The sequence below is a fragment of the Zosterops lateralis genome (assembly GCF_965231275.1).
Source record: "Zosterops lateralis genome assembly, chromosome: Z".
NCBI classification, from domain to species: Eukaryota; Metazoa; Chordata; class Aves; order Passeriformes; family Zosteropidae; genus Zosterops; species Zosterops lateralis.
The window spans coordinates 67,162,517-67,185,742 of record NC_139800.1 but is presented as its reverse complement, the minus strand read 5'-3'; the positions used below and the strand labels follow the sequence as shown (position 1 = coordinate 67,185,742).

Genomic DNA, 23,226 nt, shown 5'->3' with positions numbered 1-23,226 from the left:
TTGAGCTCCACAAATCTGTTGAGAATTTTATTGTAGCCTTTAAAGACAACAGAAGCTTCATTATTCTCCTGATGAGATAGTAAGTGGTATTTCCTTTAACAATAGAGTTAGGTAGTGAATATTAAGAAGTACTTAAAGAGACTTTATGTCTGACTAATGTCTCAGTATTAATAGCTCACGTTTGGGTCGCCTTTAGTAATACACATTTTTTTCTTCACCAGAATGTATTGTTTGGTTTTTGAGTTGCTCTTGATTAAATTTTGGAATCGAGTTAATTTTATTCAGCAGTGGCTGCAGTGAATTTCAAATTGTTGGGATGATAACAGATTTTGGGCAATTTTACCTCTTTGTTGATTTTCTCAGGAGCTGGAAAAGGTGTTCATTTGGTAGCCTTCAGTACTGCTTAATATGCAACTCTGTATTTGTTTTATATATCACTGGATTGGTCTCAAAATTGTACAGCAAGCTGCTTTAAGGACCATTTTTTTTCAGGAAGACTTAGATTGCTTATAATTCTTGAATACTGGCTGTAGAATGGGAGCATTGATGAAATATGTGACCTTGTAGCATTTTCTGCCTTTATTAAATTAGATTATATTAGATTATTATGTTTGTATGCATGATTAACTTTATTAAAATGGAGACTGAAAGCAATGTCCTCGGTTTTAAGGAGTACTTTAGTAATCAGCTTCTCCAGACATGTCTGAAGATAAAACTAAATCCTGATCTTTTAATACCTCTATTATTCTGGTTCAGGTTTTTCAGAGCCTTGTACAAGTTGTTGAAACATGCTAATGCCATTCAGGAGGAATTGAGAACTTTCCTCTGATTCTCATGCCTGTTTTGCAGTTCAAGTCTATCCAAACATATTTGGATTTGAATTTGCTTCTCTTCTTGCAAAGAGAATTTTTGCCCTGTTTCAGTGGTCTGTAAACACCCTGGGCTGGCTGCTCTGCCTGTGTGCCCTCACAAACACGGGACTGCGTTAAGTGCTTTTACATCTTGGCACACCAAGAGACTGACCAAATCAGCGGAAAACATCAGGGTGTGCCAGAGAAAAGTCAAATTACTTAAATGGGTAGAGAAGCAGTGATTCTGATGTTACTGTTTTTCTTTTTCTAGTGAGCAGTTTGGATGAGATTACAAAAAATGATAGTTAATAGTGCTCTGACTTGGTATTTAATGCTGCCCTTTGAGGAACAGGATAGTGATAAACTTGTCTTCCACTTGACACTAAACTTTCTCAATATCTTCATTGTTTTGTCTTAAATGTGTTTATACTTAAAAGTGTTTAAGCAGTTTAACTCTGGCATTCTGTTTAATAACTAAAAATGTTGAGTTTTATCTTAGAACTGCATTTCGTGAATGTATGGCTGAGAACACATGTAATTTATAAAAATATCTGACAGTTTTTTCCCTGAGGATAAGATTAGAAGCATCTCAAAAAAAAAAAAAAAAGGGATTTCTCTTGTGTTTTCTGACTTCTGTCTAATGCTTGCAAATTTTCTGCCATTTTTATATCCCAAATACATGTAGGCTGTACACCTACTGTGTCTTTTGAAATTCCTATGGTGTGGTTCCATAGCAGTAAATTCTGCTCTGCATTCCAGATTTTGATTTCAAATCAGTCTTAATTTATTCAGTATTAGAAATGTGTATTGGAAATTGTATTGAATTGTATATTATATAATGTATATTGAAACTTTATGTAGAGAGGTGCTACTCTGTTAGTGATTCTCTCATAAACTGGTTTTGCAGAGATATCTTTGTTGCAGGTGTAAATAGGATTAAAAAACATGCATATGGATAAAGGCATTAGTGAAAACAGTAAAGAAAGGTTGCAGATGCATATTTAATTATGTGTCCATCCTTTGTTACAAGCAAAAATAGCCTAAATGTTGCCAGAAAATAACAGAGAAACAAAATTGTCAAAGACAATTATCCTTTGCAGTAGACCCTTTACTTGGAGGGTGGTGTGAGGGGTTGGTAGCATAAGTGATGTGTCCTGTAAGTGTCTTATAGTAAGAACCATAGTGATAAAGAAATGTCAAGGTGGGTGATGTAGGAAGTAGTGACTGAAATAATAAACAAAGTACCATATAATGGATACATAGAATCATAGAATGGTTTGAGTTGGATGGGGCTTTGAAGATCATCTGTTTCCCACCCCCTGCCATGGGCAGGGACACCTGCTAGAACAGGTTGCTCAGAGCCCCACCCCACCTGGCCTTGAACACATAATAACTGCATATTAGCGAGAAAAACATAATTTACTTTCTGTTCACTGGCTGTTGCTCATGCTGATCTCACTGTACATGTCCTCCCAGTGTCAATCCACCATAGATTAGTACAGAAGGAAAGACTTTATCCTTTTTGCAATCCACTTATCAAGGTGTTAGGAAAAGGTCTTACTTTAATGTATAAACATGCTTCATAAATCTCTCTTTAAGGGGTGCATGTACAGGAAAATAATCTGATCTCTCCCTGCCATTAGCTGGGATTTTGGAGGGCCAGATCTCTTCTCTCCTGAGTCTTGTCTTACAGGAATTTCTGCAGGTTCCTCTGCAAGTGGGGAAGAACATCTTGTACAGAATGTGTGCACTGTTTATGTATCATAGAATTTAGATTTATTATTGCTTTCTATAAGCTTTTCTTTTAATTGTTGAAAAATAAACTCAGTAAAATGTTTTTTGTCATATATAACAGAAACTAAAATGTATGTAGCAGCAATTTCTTTCATGTATATACAGAAAGTTACACATATGTAAGAAATGTGACCTGAAAACACCATTCAGGAATTTGCAGAGAGTTGCTAAAAGATAGAATTATTTTTTTATAATCCTAAGCAAATTGTCCTGCCTTTCCTCCCCTCGCCTTCCCAAAATTACCAAGATAGCCATGGAAAATGAATCAATAAACCGTTACTATAAAAGTTTTATGTATTTGTAAGTTGAGATCTATACACAAATCTGATTTACAGGGTTAAGTTATGCTAGCTAGCTTCTGTGAAAAAGGAATTTAGCCAAGCAGATAGGTTTAAATTTTTTGTGATTGTATAATGGATAAATTTGCAATAACCTTTAAAGAACTCTTGCACATAATTAATTTTATTCTTTACCTAAATGACATTGAAATACTACCTAAAAAGATAGATATCCCAGATCTTTGTAAGGGCCCAATGCTGTAGTTGCTGGGTGCCTTTTCAACTACCATGTAATAATAAAACCCCCTGAATTTTACAGTGGCCTGGTTTTCTTCTGTGAAAATATTAATAGACTAAGAAATGAGAAAACAACTCTACTTGGAAATCAGCTTTCTAGCAAAACATTTTGTTGTTCATGGAGAGCTTACCATGGAGATTTCCCCTTCTTGTATGATTTATGATTCTTTCTCTATGACAACTGTTGTTCTTAATTTGAAAATATTAAGACTGTTAAAAAGACTGTTGCTTAGATAAATCAGACTGTTGCAACATGTTAGTATCTTAAAGGACTCTGAACATCATATAGGTTGCTATAAATTATTTTCTCTGTAATAGTCTTCATAATTTTTACTGCTTTATAGTGAAATGCTCTCTAGGATGAGTTTGATAAGGTTTGTTGCAAAGGTCACATTTGGTGGAGGTTTTTTCTGGTATTTTCTGATCAAGAAGTACGAATGTATTCATAACTGTATTCATAACTGAATGCAGTAACTTTATTAGTCTGTTGTGATACACTTGAAGTACACAGTTTATCCTAAGGAAGATAGAAGAAGTTAAAATAAGAATTGCTAGTGAATTTTGGGGAAAGAAGCCCCGTATGTTGCCAAATGCTCGATGGTAGTATAGTGCTGTGAGTTTGTATTGTCCTATGGACTTGCCTGACCTGACTGAAAAGTAATGTAAGAAATGTGCAACACAAGTCTTAAAGCTGTTCAGGGAGAATTGCTGTGTATTTGCAATCACTGAAATTTTATTTATTTATTATTATTTATTATTTTTTCTAATGGAGATACACCTTTGTCAGGGATGGTTTCCCACATGAAAAAGAGCAGAACTTCTTGTAAGAGTTTATAGTGCTGTGTAAGAAAGAGTGTTACTTTCCTGTAATTCCAAGTCAATTTGAAAAATGGAGCATTCTACTCACATTTTTTGTGTTAATTTATTCATTCTTCTTTGCTCGGTGTCTGTTGTCCTGGTGGGAGATTTGGGCTTTATCTTGCATTGTTGACCTTAAAACTGAAGAAAGTGAAATAATTATGAGGAGATGCTTTGGTATTCAGAGCAGCAAAGGAATTATATGCCATTGTCTCTTAAAGCCGCATGGGGCATAAGAAATTTTCATAACAGCTCATTTTTAGCAAATTTGTATGATGATCAAAAGGACTGCCTGGAATACTGCCAGAGTCCAGATTGACAACCTGAGAGAAATGGATGCTGAATTTTGTTGGGGCGTGGGGAAGATTGATCAGGAAGATGCTGAAGGGGCTACAGAGCCTGCTTCTTGTTCTTTTCTTTTCAGAGTCAATTCCGTATCTTTTAATTAAAAAAGACAGGGAAAAAAATTAAAATTCCCTTCTCTTTTACCCTTTCTAAGTGTTTTCTGCCCCCAACTTCTTCTTTAATGATCATGAATGACAAAGAAGGTTTTAATTCATCACAATACTCAGGATCATCTAACTGCATTTTCATTTACTTATAATTTATCATCCAATCTCCAATGTAATCAAAAAGGAACTGCAGGAGTCCCATTAAAAATTTCAATGTTTTTTTCTCTTTCTTTAGGGGAAGAGCAAATCAAAATCAAATGTAATCTGTAAGATGCAAAAAGCAATCCTAGCATACAACATTTTTTTCCTTCTTTATGTTAATTTTAATTTATTTGAATCTTAGATAGTCCTAAATAAGATTTTAATTTAAAGGTAAGAACTGGGCATGTCTCTGAAATGTGTGCTCTAGAATGGGGCATTTTGAGGATAGATGTGGAATTCTGTGGTGTAGTTACCACTTTATGCAGCTATTTCAGCAGCTTATCTTGTAGAATCTTCCAGGGCGCCTCTGTCCCTCCAGCAGAGTCTGCGAGATAAGCACCATCATCATGCTTGCGCTAGCTCTCTCTGGAAAGATTTGTCTAATTAAAAGTAGATGCAAACATCTTTGTGTGTTCCAGTGTGTCTTGGTTTAGGAAGACAGGTCTCTGCCAGGGAAAGCTGGAGCTTCCCTTGGAATGGAGAATGTAAACCGCGTCCGTCTGAATTATTATAATTTTGCAATTAAGGGTCTTTCAGGCAAGGACATGGGAATAGGAATAACAGTTCTTTACTAGGAATAATAAAAATAAAAATGTAATAGTACAAAAAAAGCAAACAAGCAGAAGGAAAAAAACCCACTCATAGAGTCAGAATACAGCCTGACGCCGTGTTGGTCAGGGTGTTGGTAGCAGTCCAGTTAAGTCCTGCTGGAGTGACAGATGTGGTTCTTTTGAAGCAATGATCCTGTAGAAGGGTGCAGTTTTCCTCTGAAGGTCCAGTGGTGGTGAGATGGGTCTGGTTTTCCTCTGGGAATGCAGTGGAACCAGGCTGCACTGGTGTTCTAATGCTCAGATTATATCCAGGCAGGAATGCTTGGCTGGCTCCTCCCACTGGGTGGAGCATCTCCCAATGGGATGATGTAATTTTATCAGTCATGCAGTGACCCTCAATGGCCCATTAACAGAAGATATCCCCTGGAAGGAGGATGGGTCATGGAAGAGATAAGGAAAACACCTCCCCAGCCAGTTTCAGCAGATGGCACTAGAATACATATATTTGGTTACATCTTGCATTGAAACCCAAGACACAGTGTTTGATTCAAGGTAGTAAAAAGAAGCTTGAAGTCACATATTTTGTGACCTACTCCTTTTAGAAGCTGGGATATTTAATCTCAAGTTGGTAGCCTACTTTCTCTGTTTTCGGTTTCTATATATTTAAACATTTTTATAACCAACATAGTTAAAATTAAAACCCAAAAAATGTTTTTTGAATAATTTTATTTCTGCTACCTCAGGCATTCAAATATAGGCAATTGAAGTGTCTGTCTTGTCTGTCGAGCCTTAATATAGCTTCCTCTAGCATATGCATTATGCTAATGTGATCCTTGATGAGGATATTATATGTTAGCATATTATGAAAACTAGATGATCTTCCTGTACCAGATCCTTGTCTCAGACAGTTCTAAACAGTTTCCAGAGGTTGTCTCTTGTCTCCTAATGCATTCTGTGGCCATAGACCACATTTAGTCTGTTCTATCCGTGTTCTGCTCTAGTAGCAGTGATCTGTTCTGATCCGATTCTCACCTCTTCTCCCTAGTGTATGTTTATGGACATTTTTCATTCTCCTGCTAATGCATTGTAGACATTTCACTGAGTGCTTAAGGCATCCAGAGTACCTGTGTGCCTTCCTGTTACCACCAGAGAATTCCTTTCTGATAACAGATATATGCTTCAAAAAAAAAACCACTTAACAGTGAGTTGGTTTTCCTTGTTTTATCTAACTTGTGTTGATATGTTCTAAATGCTGGCAGTTGGAAAGAGGTAGAGCTATGCCTGTACGTATAAACAGCTATGAAAACATCCAGTAATAGCATGGGGAGATTGTCAGAATTAGATTGCAGCTATACTCATCTTACATGTAAGCATGTGTAACCAACTTCCAACGGGAAATTCCACTAGGTCATAACTTCTGTCTTTGAAGCTGGATAAGGTAACCTATAGAGGTCTGTTCCAAATCATTTGGGATACAAATTGCCTGTGCCACTGATGCAGAAAAAATCAGAGGTGACAGGTTTTATTAGCTCAGGTGTGGCACTGCTGAATGTGACCTGCTCTGACTCCCAGGCACTCCAGGAATGAGCTTGGCCATTTCTGTCATGCCTGTACCTGGATTCACCCACCCCTGGAAGTGCTCATGAAATGGCTAAACCTGGCACTTGGAAATACAGCTTAGTGGGCATGGCAGTGTTTGGCCAAAGGTTGAACCTGATGGACTTGAAAGTCTTTTCCAACCCAAGGGGTTCTATGATTCTTAACCTAAGCTCTGGGTTACCTCTGAACCCTGTTCATGCTGTCCTTCCTGCAGTCGGCTTTGATCTGGCTTGGTTTATTCACTCCCTTTCTTCCAAAATGTGACTCCATCGCTACTTTCTGTATGTTACAGCACTTCTTCCATAGGGCTTCTGATGTCAGAAACAAGAGCAAATAAAACCTGGTGTCTTCCTGACCTACCAGGCTCACTTTTTGGCCTTTCTTGGAAAAGAGGGCTCCAGAGCATAAAATGTAGTACCTACAGATGCATTATAGGTGATGCTGAGGAGCTGATACATCTTACTAAATCTTAAATTACTTTTGTAGAATTGCTCTTATTTTCTGCATGTAGTGATAATTCAGAGTACAGCACCAAATCACAGCAGACTTTTTGGATTTTTCTTGTTACTTGCACTGGAGCCCGTAAACCCATTTATAACTAAAAACTCAGTTCTGAGACTGAGATGTGTATAATTTATTTATTAATATGAAGTAGAATATCCATATTATCTTCAGCTTTTCTGTTAAATTAATCATCTTCTTGGTTAAAGGAGAGCAGATGCTAAGAGCAGCTGAAGTATCAGCTGTACATCAGATGTACATCATGGTTTACTTGAGCCTTAGATCAGGCCTCCTGTCTCTGAGATGCCACTGATTTCATACCACAGGCCTGGAATGCTGATTGATATTGGGAAGTATCTGAACTTCTAGTTGCACATTGTGCAATTCAGCTGCTGCATTTTCTACTTTGGCGCATTGTCGCTGTTGGGTCAGAGACAGGGATGTGACACATGCTGAGGATCATGTGGCAAAAGCCACGTTTATTGTCTAGCAGCTCCTTTTATAGGGCTTTCGAATTCCCTGTGCTCACAGACATGATTTGGTCAGGGGTCTCAGCCCTGCCCAATGATATGGGTGCACCTGTGCTTCAGAGGGGTTGGCTGAGGTCCTCTATCTGGGTTTGAACACGACCTGTGGTTGTCATGTCCAGGGACTTGTTTACTTTGAGCTAGGCCAGTAAAGCTGGTGTCTGTTAAGCCAAATCATCTGTGCAGATATAGTCCAGCTATATCTGTCATAGTGTGTTTTTTTCTCTTTCCTGTTTCTGGAGGCAGTGAGATGTCTATAGAGATCATTAATTTTTTTTTCTAATTGCTTCTCTTTAGAGAGCCCCTAAAACTTTATTAAAGTTTTACACGATCTGACCCATTGCTTGTATTGGTTGTACATCCTTTGTAGCTGTCTTGTCTGAGCAGATTTCAGATCTGAGTCCTATCTTGCAGTTACGTCCTGAGTCTTTGCTGCACGCTGTCCAAAATCAATGCAACAACAACAAAAAAAGTCAGTCAAATTCCAGTTAGAGATAAGGTGCAGTGATAGTGGCTGTCTGGCTTTGTTTTCTATTAAGTTATCTTTTATCCTCTGGTCAAATCAGTTATCTTTTAATTATTACTGGTTAATGAAGCCACTGTCTGTCTGCCCTACGGTTTCTTTTCACATAGAATCCTGTCTGCTTCTCGTGTTTTTTGTCACTCTTACTTTATCCTCTTAAGTTTCCAGCTTCCATTTTGATTTGTCTCTGTGTCTCTGCAACTTGCTGTGCTTCTGCCTGTGCCATCTGCTCTTGTTGGGCATTTCACTCAAAGAGCCCGACACCTCCCATGGATTCCTTTTCTCCATGTGTCCAACTTTTCCCTCTCCTCACCAGGCCTTGTGCAGTACACACACGCATACATACAGACCCTGTTTCTTCTTCCTTTCCTTGCTCATAGCCCTGCAGTGCACATGGGTCTCTTCCTCCCTCTTTGCTTCATGGATTACAGATTGTTTGGAAAAGTCAGATTCCTTTGTTAGAGTGTAGGTGGTGGTGATTAAAAATTCCCTTTGCCTCAGAGCTGCTCTTTAGTGAAACAGAACCAAAGCTCTGGTCTCCTTTTATTGTAGCATTTCATACCACAGTTAGATTTTTATGTCTTCACACGTTCTATGCTTTGATATTACTATATTTTGTATCAGCATTGTACAAAATCAAATCAGCAAATAGAGGAAACTAGAAAATGCATTTTAATGACTAAAACAACCAAACTTAAAAAATTAGCAGTGTTTTGGCAGTTGCAAAAACATTGGTGTTCAACTTATTTCTTTTTATTCATTGTTTTTCACTTTTTTTTTTTTAATTTTGCCTAGAACAGTTTTTGCTGTAGTAGCTATTTAAATTGTCTGTGTTTAAAAAACATTCATTGTTTTTATTTAGATTAAAAAAACAATGTGTTCTTCAGGTACATTCTGTTTCACATCACCTATCATGTCTCTCTAATCTCGAATCCTTTTCAAGGCCTTTGATTATGGATTATTGAGCATAATACAGTTACAAGAATTATTGAAGAATGGAAGACCTCCTGAGGAAAGATGATTTTCCTTTCAGTTACTTTCTGAAGTAGGCTTTATCTATGCACTCACAGTGGGTTATCCTTACAGCCACAATATTAAAACATAAGAGGCCAGGTAGTCTGGGTAGTGTTATTTTGGCAGCACAGAAGACAAGAGATGCTAGCTGTTGATGTCTCACTGTGATTTCTGGTTTCTTCTTGGCAGGTGATGACAGGCTCTGTTTTGGACAGGCACTTATGTCACATGGGATATTGGCTTATACCCTTATTTGCTCTACCTTATTTTATCCACCTGAAATCTAAAGCAGGACTTCTGAGCATTGTCAATATTTCATTTATTTTGATTATCATATGTCTGTGGTCTGTCATCCTGTTGAAAGGAAGTGAAATAGCACATGTAAATGTGTTGCAACCTTCTCATTTTCATTTTACCACAGTGCAGTTATTTTGTGCTCATGAGTCATCTCTGTTCTGGTCTCATCACAGGTTGTCTGTTAAAAAGTCATCCACAGCACAGTTCTGGTACAAACCACATTTTCTCTCTGTTTACTTCTTTGCTGCTGCTGCTTCTGTCCTTGGCTCTCAATGCACCCTATTAATTAAATTTTTTTTTTCTTTCTTCATTTTTGTTTTCACATACAGGTATTTCTACTTCATTACTGCCATTGTTAATATTACATTGGCAGCACTTTACATGGTTATAACAACTTTTATTTGCTTTGCTTAACAGGAAAAATAAAGTTCTAACTCGATTTCAAAATAGTACTTTGTAGGCAGTTAGAAAAATAAACCTTGGGTTTATTTACAGTTTCTGTTACTACATAGATAAAATAAAAGAACAGCAAAAAAGTGAAAGCACTGCATTGCATACAAGTGTGAAAGCACAGTATTTTATTGAAAATTAGTGTTTTGCCATTTTAAATAGTTTGTCAAATAGCTTCTTATATACTTAAAAAACGTATCTCCTAGAGTTCCCTAGAGATGCATGTTTACTATTTTAAATTCATAGTTTTAAGTAACTCCATTTGGGTTTGTGTTTTAGATCCCATGTACATGGGATTAAGATACTAGGCAATAAAGGAAATTCTAAATTGCTTTAAGGCTACTTGAAATACTATTTCAATTCTCAAATTTATAAATACTTACAGGTGCAGATAAAGGTAATTTCAATAACACTGTGATGGCCTGTAAAGCAATTAGGAATACTGAATTCTAAAGCTCCTCTGGGTTAGGAGGATTATTAGGGGGTGTGGCTGCAAGCAAGATGCATCTGCATGATGAATGTGGGTATAAACATAAGAAGAATTAAGTGACCTCTTTAAAAAAATGTAGTTTAAAAGGCTGTTTAAAAAAGTAAATTCTCCCACTTTAATAATATTTATATGTGAATAATAATACATATAACTTTGTATCATTTGTAATAATTGGTATTGTATTAAGACATTTATTAATATTTGTATAGTTATTTGTCATATTATTAGGATACTAATAGATAGAGATATAGTGTATGAACAGTGTATTTCTGTATACCAATTCAGTGGGAGGTTTCTCATGATAATTTCAAAACCCATTTTAGTTGTGTTTGGTGTCAGAATGGTTGTCAGAATGATGCCAAGAGTGCTACCACAAAATACTGAAATACGTGGTCATAGTTGATTATAAATACCAGTCATATCAGAGATTGCCATGACTGCTTTGTAAACCTATTTAATGATTTTCGTTGTTTCTTGAATTTTTGGTTTCTTCTCATAGATCACAGAGGGGTTTTTTCCCTCTTTCGAAACAGTAGCTTGCTTTTTTGTGTGCAAAGGAGGGAACTGTTTTATTGCCATGTTATGCTACTTACTGTACAACAAGAAGTTTATGCTGTAAAGCACAGCCAACACAAGGAATTGCTGATACGTGGTATTTTCACACTCTCAGAATTCCTGCATGTAATGAGAAATTCATTCACAGCAAGATACATGAAGGGCTGTGTTTAGGCTGATCTCTTGGACCTTCTGCTTATGAACTACATTTTGTCCTCTATTTAGTAAAATAATTCTGTTGTACTAGGAAGGGACTCCAGTACTGTTATTTATCCGCCTGTAAACACAAAACAGGCAAGCCATCTCTGCTAGGTGATTATATATATATAATAGTCTAATTTTTTTTGTAGTTCTTAGTGTTGTTAGAACATACCTCATTTTCGAGTGGTGTTGTGGGCCATTAACTGTAATAACAGGTAGCCATGCAGAGTACAATGGAAATTCCACATAAAAGAGGAAGCATTGCTTATTATTATATAGTCATCCAGTTTTGTGTCAGTTGTTTCATAGTCTAATAGGTCTGTTTATTTCAATTTTATCCACAGCTATTACACTGGAAATAATGCTCTGACACTATGTGCTGCAATAGTGAATTAGAGCTTTTCATATTAAAACTTCTTGTAAAAAATACATAAAAATATTACCTAACCACAGCTCTGCACTGAAGAGTTTGTTGAGAAATACTCTTAATTCAGCCTTGAAGATATTCATGTGGATGCTTTGCTGTGAAGATGAATAGGTGGAACACTGATCACAGTAGAAGTCAGAATTTACTGAGGAGTAACTCTGTTACTTAAAGGGCAGATACTTAAACTTGTGTTAGTATCACAATGATGAGGATAATCACATTTAGCCTAAACATTACATATATTGTACACAGTGAGATGAGTGTCACTTGGCTGTTTTATTTTGTCTGCTACTAACACTGCTTTTACATTAATATTAAACAGACTATTTAGAAGATTGTTTTGCCATTTTTATGCAGGGACAGATACAAGAAAACAGAACAGCTAGTGAAAACCCTGAGACAGATTAAAGTAATGTAATTAAAACTCTACTTTGGTGATAGGCATCAAGTGCACTGTATACAGCTCAACATATGGTGCTAGTTTTGGTGGAAACTCTGGGATTTTGTACAGTGCATGCCAGACTCTGAAAATCAGCAAGTCTAAATCACTTCCTGATGGTAATGAATTACACTGGGAAGTGACAGGCTTGTGCTTTGTGAGTTTGACATACTCCGATGTAAAGAACTGAGCAGCTTTTAGTATCATTCAGAAATAAATTGTTGAAAATTGGGGTAATAATCAGATTACTTGAGCATATTGAAAATGAACTTGTAATCTGTATTATTTTAAAATTTTTAATGGATATGATTGGGTTTTCTTTAGTTTAAAGTTTGTTTTAAGTTTCCTTGTTGTCTTTAAAACCTTGTTACTTGAGAACACACAGTGAAACCATCTGATGATTGTGGAGAACATTAACTTATTTATGCAAAGAATTTATATGAATTGTGAGGAATATAGTTTACACTGATGTTTTTATAGCAAGCTTTTTAAATAGAGATTTTTTTGCAAGATTTTGGGGGGATTTGTTTCTGCGGGAGGTTTTTTTGTGGGGTTTTTTTGGTTTATTTTTCCTTTTTTGTTTGTTTTGTTTTTTATTTATTTTGTTTTCCTAAATTATTAAACTGAGCTTATCTGTCTTTTCAGTCTTCCTACAGGAAGTTGTTAGCAATTCTTAATCGCCAATATTGAAACATTGGCTGAGTGACAGTAGGGGTTTTTTTTAAGATTTTAAATATCTTTTAAGGTCTTAAATGCATTTTTATAAGCTGCCTTGATTTACTGCTCTCATTCAAGTAATGCCACAGTTTGTCAAGAAGGGGAGACTTCACATAACGACATGCAGTCATACTTACTCACTAAAAGATGATTCCTGTGTAGAGACCAGTGAGGTCTCAGCACATAAATAACAAAATTTTTATCAGTTCGTTGTATGTGTTGGAGGGATGAATTGCTTAAAAGTTATTTTTAGCTGTCTGCTCTAACTAGAATAATTCTGTTTACATGTGCAAGAAGTGACACATAATTAATTGGAATGTTTATCTTACTTCCCATTGGTTATACCTACTTTTTATCAGTTACCAGACTATGTCAGTAGCCTTTCAGATTAAAGAAAAGTTGATTATTACCCATATCAGTTTGCAGTAGTCATCTGTCCTTTTTTATTGGAGTGTGAAAGTCAGTGTTGGGTATTTAGAATTGGCTTTGTTTTGCAAGAACAAATCTTAATAGTCAGTTCATTCCCAAATGAAAGGAAACAAATACTGGAGCAATGACTGGCTACTCACTATAAAATAATTGTGTGATATGTAAAGCTCTGCTGTGACTTTTTTGTTTTTGCCTGGATTAATAAAATATATTTTAGAAAAATCTTTAATACATTTATATCCAGGAGAACACGGCTTTGCAGTGTTTGTTTAATATTCTTCCGGCTTACCTTTGTCCTAAATCAGCTTTTCAGAGTATTTTTTGCTAACACAATTTGCTTTTTGGAAATTTTCCACCCGAGCCCTCCCACTTCTCAAGACTAGAGGACAATGGCTTTGCCTCTCCAAGGCAGAAGACTCTGAAGGCACAGTAATAGCTGTTCACACTCCACTGCTCTGGTCAAATGTCTGCCTAACATTGCCCAAGAAGAAAATACTTTGTTACTCCTCCAACACGTCAGTGTAGAATTTGAGAAGCATCACTGCAAATGATCAATTAAAAAGTAATTACTTTCATGTAGCTAACAGAACCTAACCTCTTTATTCACAATTAATAATTCTGTGATTAGACAAGAATTGTGGGAAATGGATTTGAAAAAGGGATAATCCAACAAACAATATGTATCCCAGATTGTCAGTTGTTTTTGTTAAGAGCTTTTAAGTGAGTCTGTATTTAATTTACACTGGTGAAGACGTTAGGTATATCAAAAGCATGGTATGCAATTTTCACTTTTAATCACCTAATATTTAAGGGAAAATGTATTTTTGAAAGATGAGTTCCTTCCTTTTTCTTGGACTAGCCTCAAATTGATGGGATGAGCTGAACACCTGATAACCTGCATTTTGTTCGGTCTTGCACCTCTAATGAGAGATAAATGTGAGTATGCTTTCAGTCTCTCACTGTCCATCTGTCTATTTTCTAGGAGGTGATTTCCTGTCATTCCTAAGAAAAAAGAAGGATGAGCTGAAAACCAAACAGTTGGTGAAATTTTCATTAGATGCTGCCTCTGGTATGGCATATCTTGAATCTAAAAATTGTATACATAGGTAAGGAAGATTTTTTTTCTCACTATTGTATCTTTGCTCAGTGGAAATGTGAAGTGTTTAAAGGTGTATGGTGTTTACTGTTACAGGAATGAACCCTAAGATTTCAAGAAAAATATACTTTTTCTGAAAGCTGGTGGTCATTATTGCTTTTCTAGTTCAAAAATATTCATTTGGGTAAAAAATAAGTCCTACATTATTTGATATCTATAGTTTGGTGCTATTAATAGAAGTTAAAAGTTATTTTTTTCACCATAATGATATGCATTATAAGGAGTCTGATTCATACAGTGAGAATGAATCATAGCAAGAAGCAGTCTGTGAGGCTTTTGTCATGTCTGAATATACAAATATTTGCAGGGCCAACAGAGAAGTTGAGGTATGTTTGAAGTGTGCTTCAGAAAAATCCACTGGTTTCTCAGATAATAAAAAATAGGTAAAGTTCTGTATATTAAAATACTAATTGTCTGGACTGCTCTCTCTGAAATATGGAAGATTATTAAGCATTATGCTGTTGGAGTTTCTTATTTCTGTTCCTATCATTCCTTGTTTCTTCTCCAGTTCGACGCTGCCATTGCTGTTTATACTCCATTTGTATCAAAGGGGATGGAATAAGTTTCCACCTGTATTGTTCTCTCAGAATATCATAATAATATCCTGCTTAATACTGAGACTGAAATATGAGATGTAAACCTTATGATAATCCATTTCACAGAAAAATTTTGAAGAACAAGTTTTCATTTCTGATGTTGATGTCTTACACTTTATGGAACATCTGTAGGTGAACTGTGTGATACCTCACCTCACCTGTGTGACACTTACATAACCAGTTCATTTGGGATTTAACATCTTCCTGCTGAATGTTCTTATCAGAGACCTGGGTGGTATTTCTCTTAGATTTTTGTCAGCAGTGAATGGGCCAGTTGCAATCCTGCATTAATGTAATCAAAATAATTCTGCAAGAACATAATGCATGTATAAGAAACACTGAGAGGAAAAAAAAAAACCCTAACTCATGATCTAAAACTATGTAATACTCTCATAGGGAAATCCAAGAAAGGGATTGTAAGCATTCTGTCATGACAGAATGTGTTTCAGCCTGGCTGTTTGTCAAGGATATAATGGCATAAAAATCAGAGCAAGTAACAGCATTAGTGATTTACACTAGCTTCATAAATGTTCTAGTGCTTAATAATTCCTGTAACACATCAGTGTTAAATCTGAAGTGCCTGTTTAAGCTCTCATGTTCTTAGAAAATTAAACCAAAGATAAAAGTAGCAGCTGGATAACTGAAGTTCATAACTGTAATTACAAAAAAAAAAAAAAAAAAAAAGAGAGAGAGAGAGGGAGATTTACTAGTTAAATTATACTGTTCTGCCTAAAATATAAATAGTTTTATAATTTCTTTTTTAACACTGGAAAAAGGGTATTCTTGCACAGGTACGTGGAATAGAACTGTTCTAGTAGGTATGAATGACAATGTGGCTTCACTTTATCTCTTTAAATTTGCTCTGCTGGTTGGTGAATAGGAACTGCTATTCCTAAGATCTATTTACATAGCTAATAGTGATTTAGAGAATTTGTTTCAGGGAGAAGATATGTGGAGTATTGTCTTACCATATGAAGATTGTTTGCAGTTGGAAATCTGAATACAAATGTGTCATGTAGTTCCCAAGTCAGGAAAAAGAGCAGAAATCTGACCTGTTCTGTTAGTGCCATAGACTTGCCAATGCACATAGCCTGGGTTACACGTACTATAGTACAAGAAGAGAAGAACTTCTTTCCCCTTGTTTATTTTTTAACTAATAAAATAATAATGAAATTTGTTTATTATCACACATTGTCACTGAAGGTTATCATAGAGAGCTAGCACTTTCCTTTAAAGTAAGAACCAGAATTTTTAGGAAATCTATTCTGAGTAAAAATAGAGTTTTAATGTGTAACCAAGCAAGCAAACCATGTGTTCAGGAAAATGGCTTACTTTTATGAAACACACAGGTTAATAAATCAAAATATGCATTTCCAGTATTAGTTTACCAGTCTCATTTTCTTTGGTACACAACATTCTTATTTGTTTTATGTTGTTAGCCATAAATTTGATAAGTAAATGTAATGAAAATTTCAGAATCAAGTGAATAACCAACTAAGTTTAGTGATTTTTGCAGTAGCCATAAAGGAAGTTGGTTGGTTTTAATTTTAGTTACTAACACAGGTTGATTACAAATGCTTAATCTAGGAAAGAAGTTCATGAAGTTTTAAAATGTGTTTGACTAATGGCTGAACTGCAATTTAGTAGGCCTACCATACATAGAATTTTACTAGGTCTCTTCCCTGTTAGAGCACTGATTCAGGATTTCTAGACACCCTGGGGAATGGCTGGAGGTGCATCAGTCTAGAACCCCTGTCAGCCACAGAAGCCCAGAAGGCAGGGAAAAGTCAAGCTGTGTTGTGCTCCATGAGCAAGTTCTTGGGTGTTCTGACTCAGAACGACACTGGGATTTCCCAAGAACTGAAGGTGGAACCATGTGGCTGCATGGTCTGTACAAGGAATCTGGGAGCATTTGCTCCCTCCTTTTTAGGTCAGGTAGGACAGATTAGTCATCTGTAAGTTTAATGTTGACAACAGGTAAATGGGAATGGAACAATTCAGTTCATAGCAGGAAGAAGCTTTAGCACTCTGTAAAAAGTGTTGTTTTTCTGATAGAACATTAAACTTGTTCTTTGCTTGTCAGAAAGTCCATCTACTGAGAGTGGTTCTCAGGTAAAAAAAAAAAGAGGTGAGAAAATTAACTAGAGACAATGGATTAAGCAGCACTTAAAAAAACCTAAGTCTTTTAATTTGTTTAAAGGTTGGTAGGCTTTGCTTACTATTGCTTAAAGATCAGTAATGTATAATTGGAAATAGTTTCTGTTATATAGATTGCAGTAAAATGAAATTGGTTTGCTTCATGATGTTGTCTTTCTACAGTATACAGTTGGCTGATTTAAAGATTTTTTCAGAATCCTACATATATTTTTCTAGTAGTTTAGGTGACTAATTTAGTACCATGCATATTTGGCTGTGTGATAAGGGAAATTGGGGCTACTCATCAGTTTATTTGCCTTATTTTTAATGCTGCTCTTTAGTTGTAACTGCAGGAGCTACACTTAGCCTTTATATTTTAAAATTCTACTCAAATTTGTATTAAAGTTCAGATATTATTGTCTGAATTACACTTTTACTTACCCTTTCAGTAGCTGGGACAGTGCCACAACTAATGTGCTGTTTTTCTATTTTTTTATGTGTTAGCTATTTCAGTAGGTGAAAATGCCTGCATTGGCAACTCAGTGATTATTGAATGATTATTTGCATTTCCTCTAGCATCCAGATGTCACTTCTTCTTTGCTCTCTCTCTTTAAAGAACAGAAATGACTGCACTTTCAGGATAAAAAAAAAAGCTGCATGAAAAGATGTTATTAGATAATAAAAAGAGTGGTTGAACATGCACAGAAGAATGTAGTCATTTCATCTCCAATTAATTAACATGAGGTTGAAGAATAGTGTCTTGCTTTCATTTTTACCATATGCTATTGTTTAGATGGTTCAATTTTTCTTTTTTTAATTGGAAACAGAAGATAAGGATGGAGATGTGATAATTTGAATTGGTTTAATAAGTATTTGTGAGTGGCCTGCTTTTCCAGTATTTGATTTGCATGTAGTGAATTCATTTGTCCATAATTTATGTTTAGTTTTCAAAGCAATCTTGGGGGGCTGTTGGAGGGAAGCTGCAATCTCTGTTGGACTTTATTGGATGTGCCAAGATCAGGTTAACTTATTTGCAATAGATGCACTATGAGTGTGAGGAAACAGAGACCAAGGAACCTGCATTCAAAGTCAAATTTTCCTTTCAGTCAGTGAATTTATCTTCTGAAGTCTCCTGTATTCTGAGTTAGAGATGTGTTGGTTGGCAAGATGATCATGTTCTCAGATCCAGTTCTTAATTTTTTAGTCATACTGCTACTACTTCTTTTTGCCTTGGTTTTGTAGCTGTGAAAAACCCTATGTTTTGTTAAATCTGTTTTATTTTCATGTAATGAAATCCTGACTCTGTGGATATTAATTCAAGATTTCTACAGTTTTCATGAGATATGTATCATTTAAATTAATTACGTATAAATTTCTAGGAATATACTTGCTTTCCTGCTACAAATCTAGTTCAGCTAACTGCTCTGCTGTCAGAGCTTTTTTCCTCTAAAGCCTGGTACCTGCTAATGTATAGAATTTTAGAAAAAAGTGTCAGAGCCCTTTCATAACCATGAATTTAAAAATTATACTAAATAGTTAATTAGGTTTTTCTTTTCCTGTGAGTCTTCTGTTTCTACCTGGAACAGTAGTTCAGCTACCGCAAAAAGGATGAAAAGTGATACTTCCCAGTTTAGCAAAGGTCCTGGTCAGCTCTGTGTGTTTCAGAAGGGATTGAAGTCTCCTGGGAGCAGGAGAATGACAGTTTAGCTCCGAAATGGAACAGATCTCCTTCCTAAGAAGGAGAAACAACCTGTCTGCTTGATTTCTCTACCTAAATCCCATGGAAGACAGCAGCTAAACACTTCTCTGGGGATGCCCTTGGGAGGCTCCACACAAGCCCATGCTCCCTGGAATGACGGCTTTGGTTCTGTTCTGCAGGAGCCTGGGCTCCTTGAGTGCAAGTTTCTCTGAATATTAAACTTCCTCCTGGCCAGTTGCAATGCCTGGCGCCTTTACTGCAATTTCTGTGATTTTCTCTGCTACTGTATGACTTACAAAGAAAGAAGACATCTGGGTGGCAAACCACCTGGACTCTCTGAGGTTTGAGGCAAGGATTAATTTGCCATTGTTAATTATCTTTTTACGTATGTAAAAATATATGTATTCCTTTAGAATTACATGTATAAAATGATGATGCGAGATTCCATTTCTATAGCTTTCTTTCATAGAAAATATATTTATGACTGAATGAGAAAGTATGTACTACTGTGTTGATAGTATCTGTTGATCATGCTCCAATGAATAAGTCTTTCAGAGAATTATTGTCAGTGCTACAGTTGAAACACCCCATAAATGTGGTGAATAATCATAGCTTTGAGCCTTTTTTTAATATGACATCTCTGCTTTATATAAAATGATGTTTCAAAGTGGTTTTTTTTCCAATGTTTGAAATATTTTCATTCTGTTTAAAGATAAAAACACAAATGGAAACTTTGAAGAACTGTTCAGGCCACTTTATATAAGATACATTGTTAACTTTAAAAAAAAATCTGCTAAAATTTACTCTGCCCTATCTATAAAATAATTTTTAGTCAAACTTTGAATTTGATGGGCACATTACTGTGTGTTGGGCTTTTATTTCTTAATATGGACATGCCTTATGCAACCTTCTCTGTTGCCTCTTAATTTGTAAAGACTTTTCCACCAAAATGAGTATTTCCACTCAATTTATTAGATTATAAAGAGACTGTTCAATTAAATCATTGCCAGTTTTATACAAATTATTATTTTTATTAATTTTTGTTTAATTTTTCATTTTATTTTTAATTTTTATTTTATTTTGGTTTTTATTTTTATCGTTTTCTTTTATTTTGTCTGTTGGTTATAAGTGGTACTAATGGAAGAACCATTTGCAAGATTACAAAAACTCTCCTTTTTATAGTTCTGTTGTGGATAAATAAGGATCTGTCTCTGCTAACTCTTTCCAAAAAACCTGAATTCAGAGAGCTGCTCTTGGGACTCACAGCTGTTGCTAAACAAATAAAGGAAGCTGTGATTCCAGAGCAGTGGTGGTGCTGACCTCTCACCACACTAATGCCAGCATTCCACGGGTGCTCTTGGGGTACTTGGTCTGCCATGATCCTTCTTTTATCAGTGGCTATTAACACTGCATTTCAGAATATAATATTGATAAAGTCAAATGTCACTGCTTTCAAATGCTCCAGAAAATTATTTGTCATAGTTTTCACTCTAGGTGTTTCCAACCCAAAAATAACTAATATGGGGCACTCCCAACTGCTGTCATCCAGGAGAGGCAGGTGGACATTGCTATATTTCACTAAGCTTGCCATATGGGAATAGATGATAGAGTATTATATACCAGGTTTCAGCTTTTAAGAATAGATTTTCAGGAGATTCCCCTCTCCTTTTTTTTTCTCCTGCTGTCACATTGGTAAGTGTGGTTTGATCCTAGAGAAGTACATTTACAATTGAAGTAGGATCAGTTCTGAATCAGTACTTCTGCTTGTCTGAGATCTTAATCAAGGATGATTATTTTTTTCTTTAGTGAGTTTGTATGAATCTAATCTGAAAGCATTAAGGAGAAAAAAAAACCCTCCAGGAAGCATGAATATCCAAGCCCATGAATATTGTATACTTTAAACTCATTATAATAAATTAGAGTGATTATTGAATTTGAAGTATACTGTAATGGAAGGGCCTGTGAACTATGGTGAAGGGTTACTTTTGAATAAAAATTGAACTTTCTTCTATTCTATTGTCTGTTTCCCCAAGCTATTGAACTTTGGCATTGCTGGTAACAAAAGAATGTAAAAGGAAGAGAAATACAGGGTTTTTTTTTTTTTGCTTGTGGGTGCTGTGCACTTGTATTGGTTGATACTGCTTTCCCTTGTGTGCTTTATTTTAAATTCACCCCAGGCTATATTAAAAGCAAACTAGGTATTTAAAACAGATTGAGCTCTGCCATAGTCGCACAAGGCTTGTAATTAGAGTAGCAGATGTGTGGATTTGGATGGCCAGAGTGTGATATAAGAAAGGTCTGAATATGTTTTTATTTACTGTAAATCTCCACATCATTCTGTCTCCATAATACTGTGCTATCTTTCATATATTCCTGATGTATGCGCAAGGTAGTCTTGTTACCGGAGGAGTTAGTGGTCACAGGGCTTAGGAAATACATACTTGAATTGTGTCTATTTCATGTTACAGTATTAAATAAACATGCAGTAGACTACACAAAATATTACATTAACTTAATGATTGTAACTGGAAGCTCTGGTAGTTTGTTTTTTTTTTTCCCTCTTTAGGAATAACATAGTACTTTATTCAGCTGCTATTTGGATGAGTTTTGTTTGCCATGGGGATTTTCCAGTACTAATTATCTCTATCAATTACTAATCTTCTTTTAAAATATTAAATTATAAGGCATCTATTCATACTAGTGGAAAAGAAAGTTGTTGTTCAACCCTGGTCATTCTGAGGCTAATATTAATAATTGATGTCTCCCAGAGGCCAGTTTGGTATAAGATATTAGATTACGCTGTTCCTTAGCTTCAAATGGCAAATTGACATTTCTTCATATTAAATAAATAAATGGAAATAACCTTTTTCTTTCCATGTTTGTATTTGCTTTTGAAAAGGCAGTTAAGTTACAATGTTTCATCTTTATTTTTGCCTAATTGACGTCTCCTTTAGCTTTTATTTTATGTCTAAAGATAACACAGCCTGTATTTCAACTGAACAGCATCAGGGATAATCCAGAATGATCAGTTAAACATAGTTCTTTATATTAATGTTTTGAAGTGTCTGTTAAAAGCTTCAATAAGGCTGATATGTTATTGCAAAGTTTCCCTAGTGGTCCCAATTCAGTATGTGCTCAAGAATCACCTTTCATGTGTTCTTCATAAAATGGGGAAAATACCCAGTTATTTCAGACTCTGAGCTTTCAGTATTTCAGTTTTTCTAAGATGGTGATTTAAAATGTCATGTAGAGTTAAACTAAAGATACTAATAGTTAAATTGGTTGGCATGTTATTGCAGAATTATTTCAGGGACCTAGGTATTTTAAAAATGTAGTGTCAATATTGTCAGTAAGGTATATTAATATAGATATATGTGGTGAAAGAATTCACTGATAACTGCTAATACAAGGGAAGCTGAAAATCCATTACTTTTCACAATAGCTAGAAATTTATAATGGGTTTTATTTCTGCTTTCTGTTTTGTACATCTCATATGTCAGGTAGCAGTTAGAGGTGGGATACTTACCATTAGAAGGCAGATTCTTCATTCTGGTCAGCTGACTCTTGTATTTTTAAGGAACATTGAGTGTTTATGTATAATTTATATGTGACCTGAGGGCTTATTCTCACAAGGAAGAACATGAAAAATCCTTGCTAAGGGGCATATGTTGTGTACAAATATAAAGGGACTGAAATGTGCCATTTTAAGGATAATATTTTGTAAGAAAGTGACACTAAACCCTAAACTTTTTAGAGTTCCTTTACCTTCTAATAGTCCAGGGCTTCTCCTGAGATTTCACATCTTTCATTTACATAGTCCCTGTCCTTCCAAATTTTACTGCACAACTGGGTAAGATGTGAGTGAGGGAAAAAATATGCAAAAGGAAATTTGTTAAGAAGGAAATATTTCTTGTTATTGCATAGGTAAAGTACATATTGCATACATAATATTGTATTATGTGCTAGCTGATATTTCTGCTTTTATATGTTTAAGTGAATAGCAATGAATCTGTTCCCTGAAATATCAGATAATGGTTTGATCTTTCTGCCATGCTGATTTCCTGTTTGGATTCCAGGAATCATCAGAGAATCCAAAACAACAGCACAAAGTTCAGAATATTGCCAGATACCGTAACAAAATGTTCTATATGATGAATATAGTTACATTATCATATCTGTTTTATTTTA

At 35.4% G+C, this 23,226-nt stretch overlaps 1 protein-coding gene across 4 annotated transcripts in view; it reads left to right on the top strand.

Moving 5' to 3' along the window:
- Positions 1-23,226, top strand: part of FER (FER tyrosine kinase) — a 155,535-nt gene that overhangs the window by 103,444 nt on the left and 28,865 nt on the right. For all 4 annotated transcript variants that reach the window (XM_083883765.1, XM_083883763.1, XM_083883764.1 and 1 more), the window contains one exon: positions 14,434-14,557. In XM_083883765.1, the coding sequence (XP_083739891.1) occupies positions 14,434-14,557 (124 nt within the window). The remainder of the gene's footprint in view (positions 1-14,433; positions 14,558-23,226) is intronic.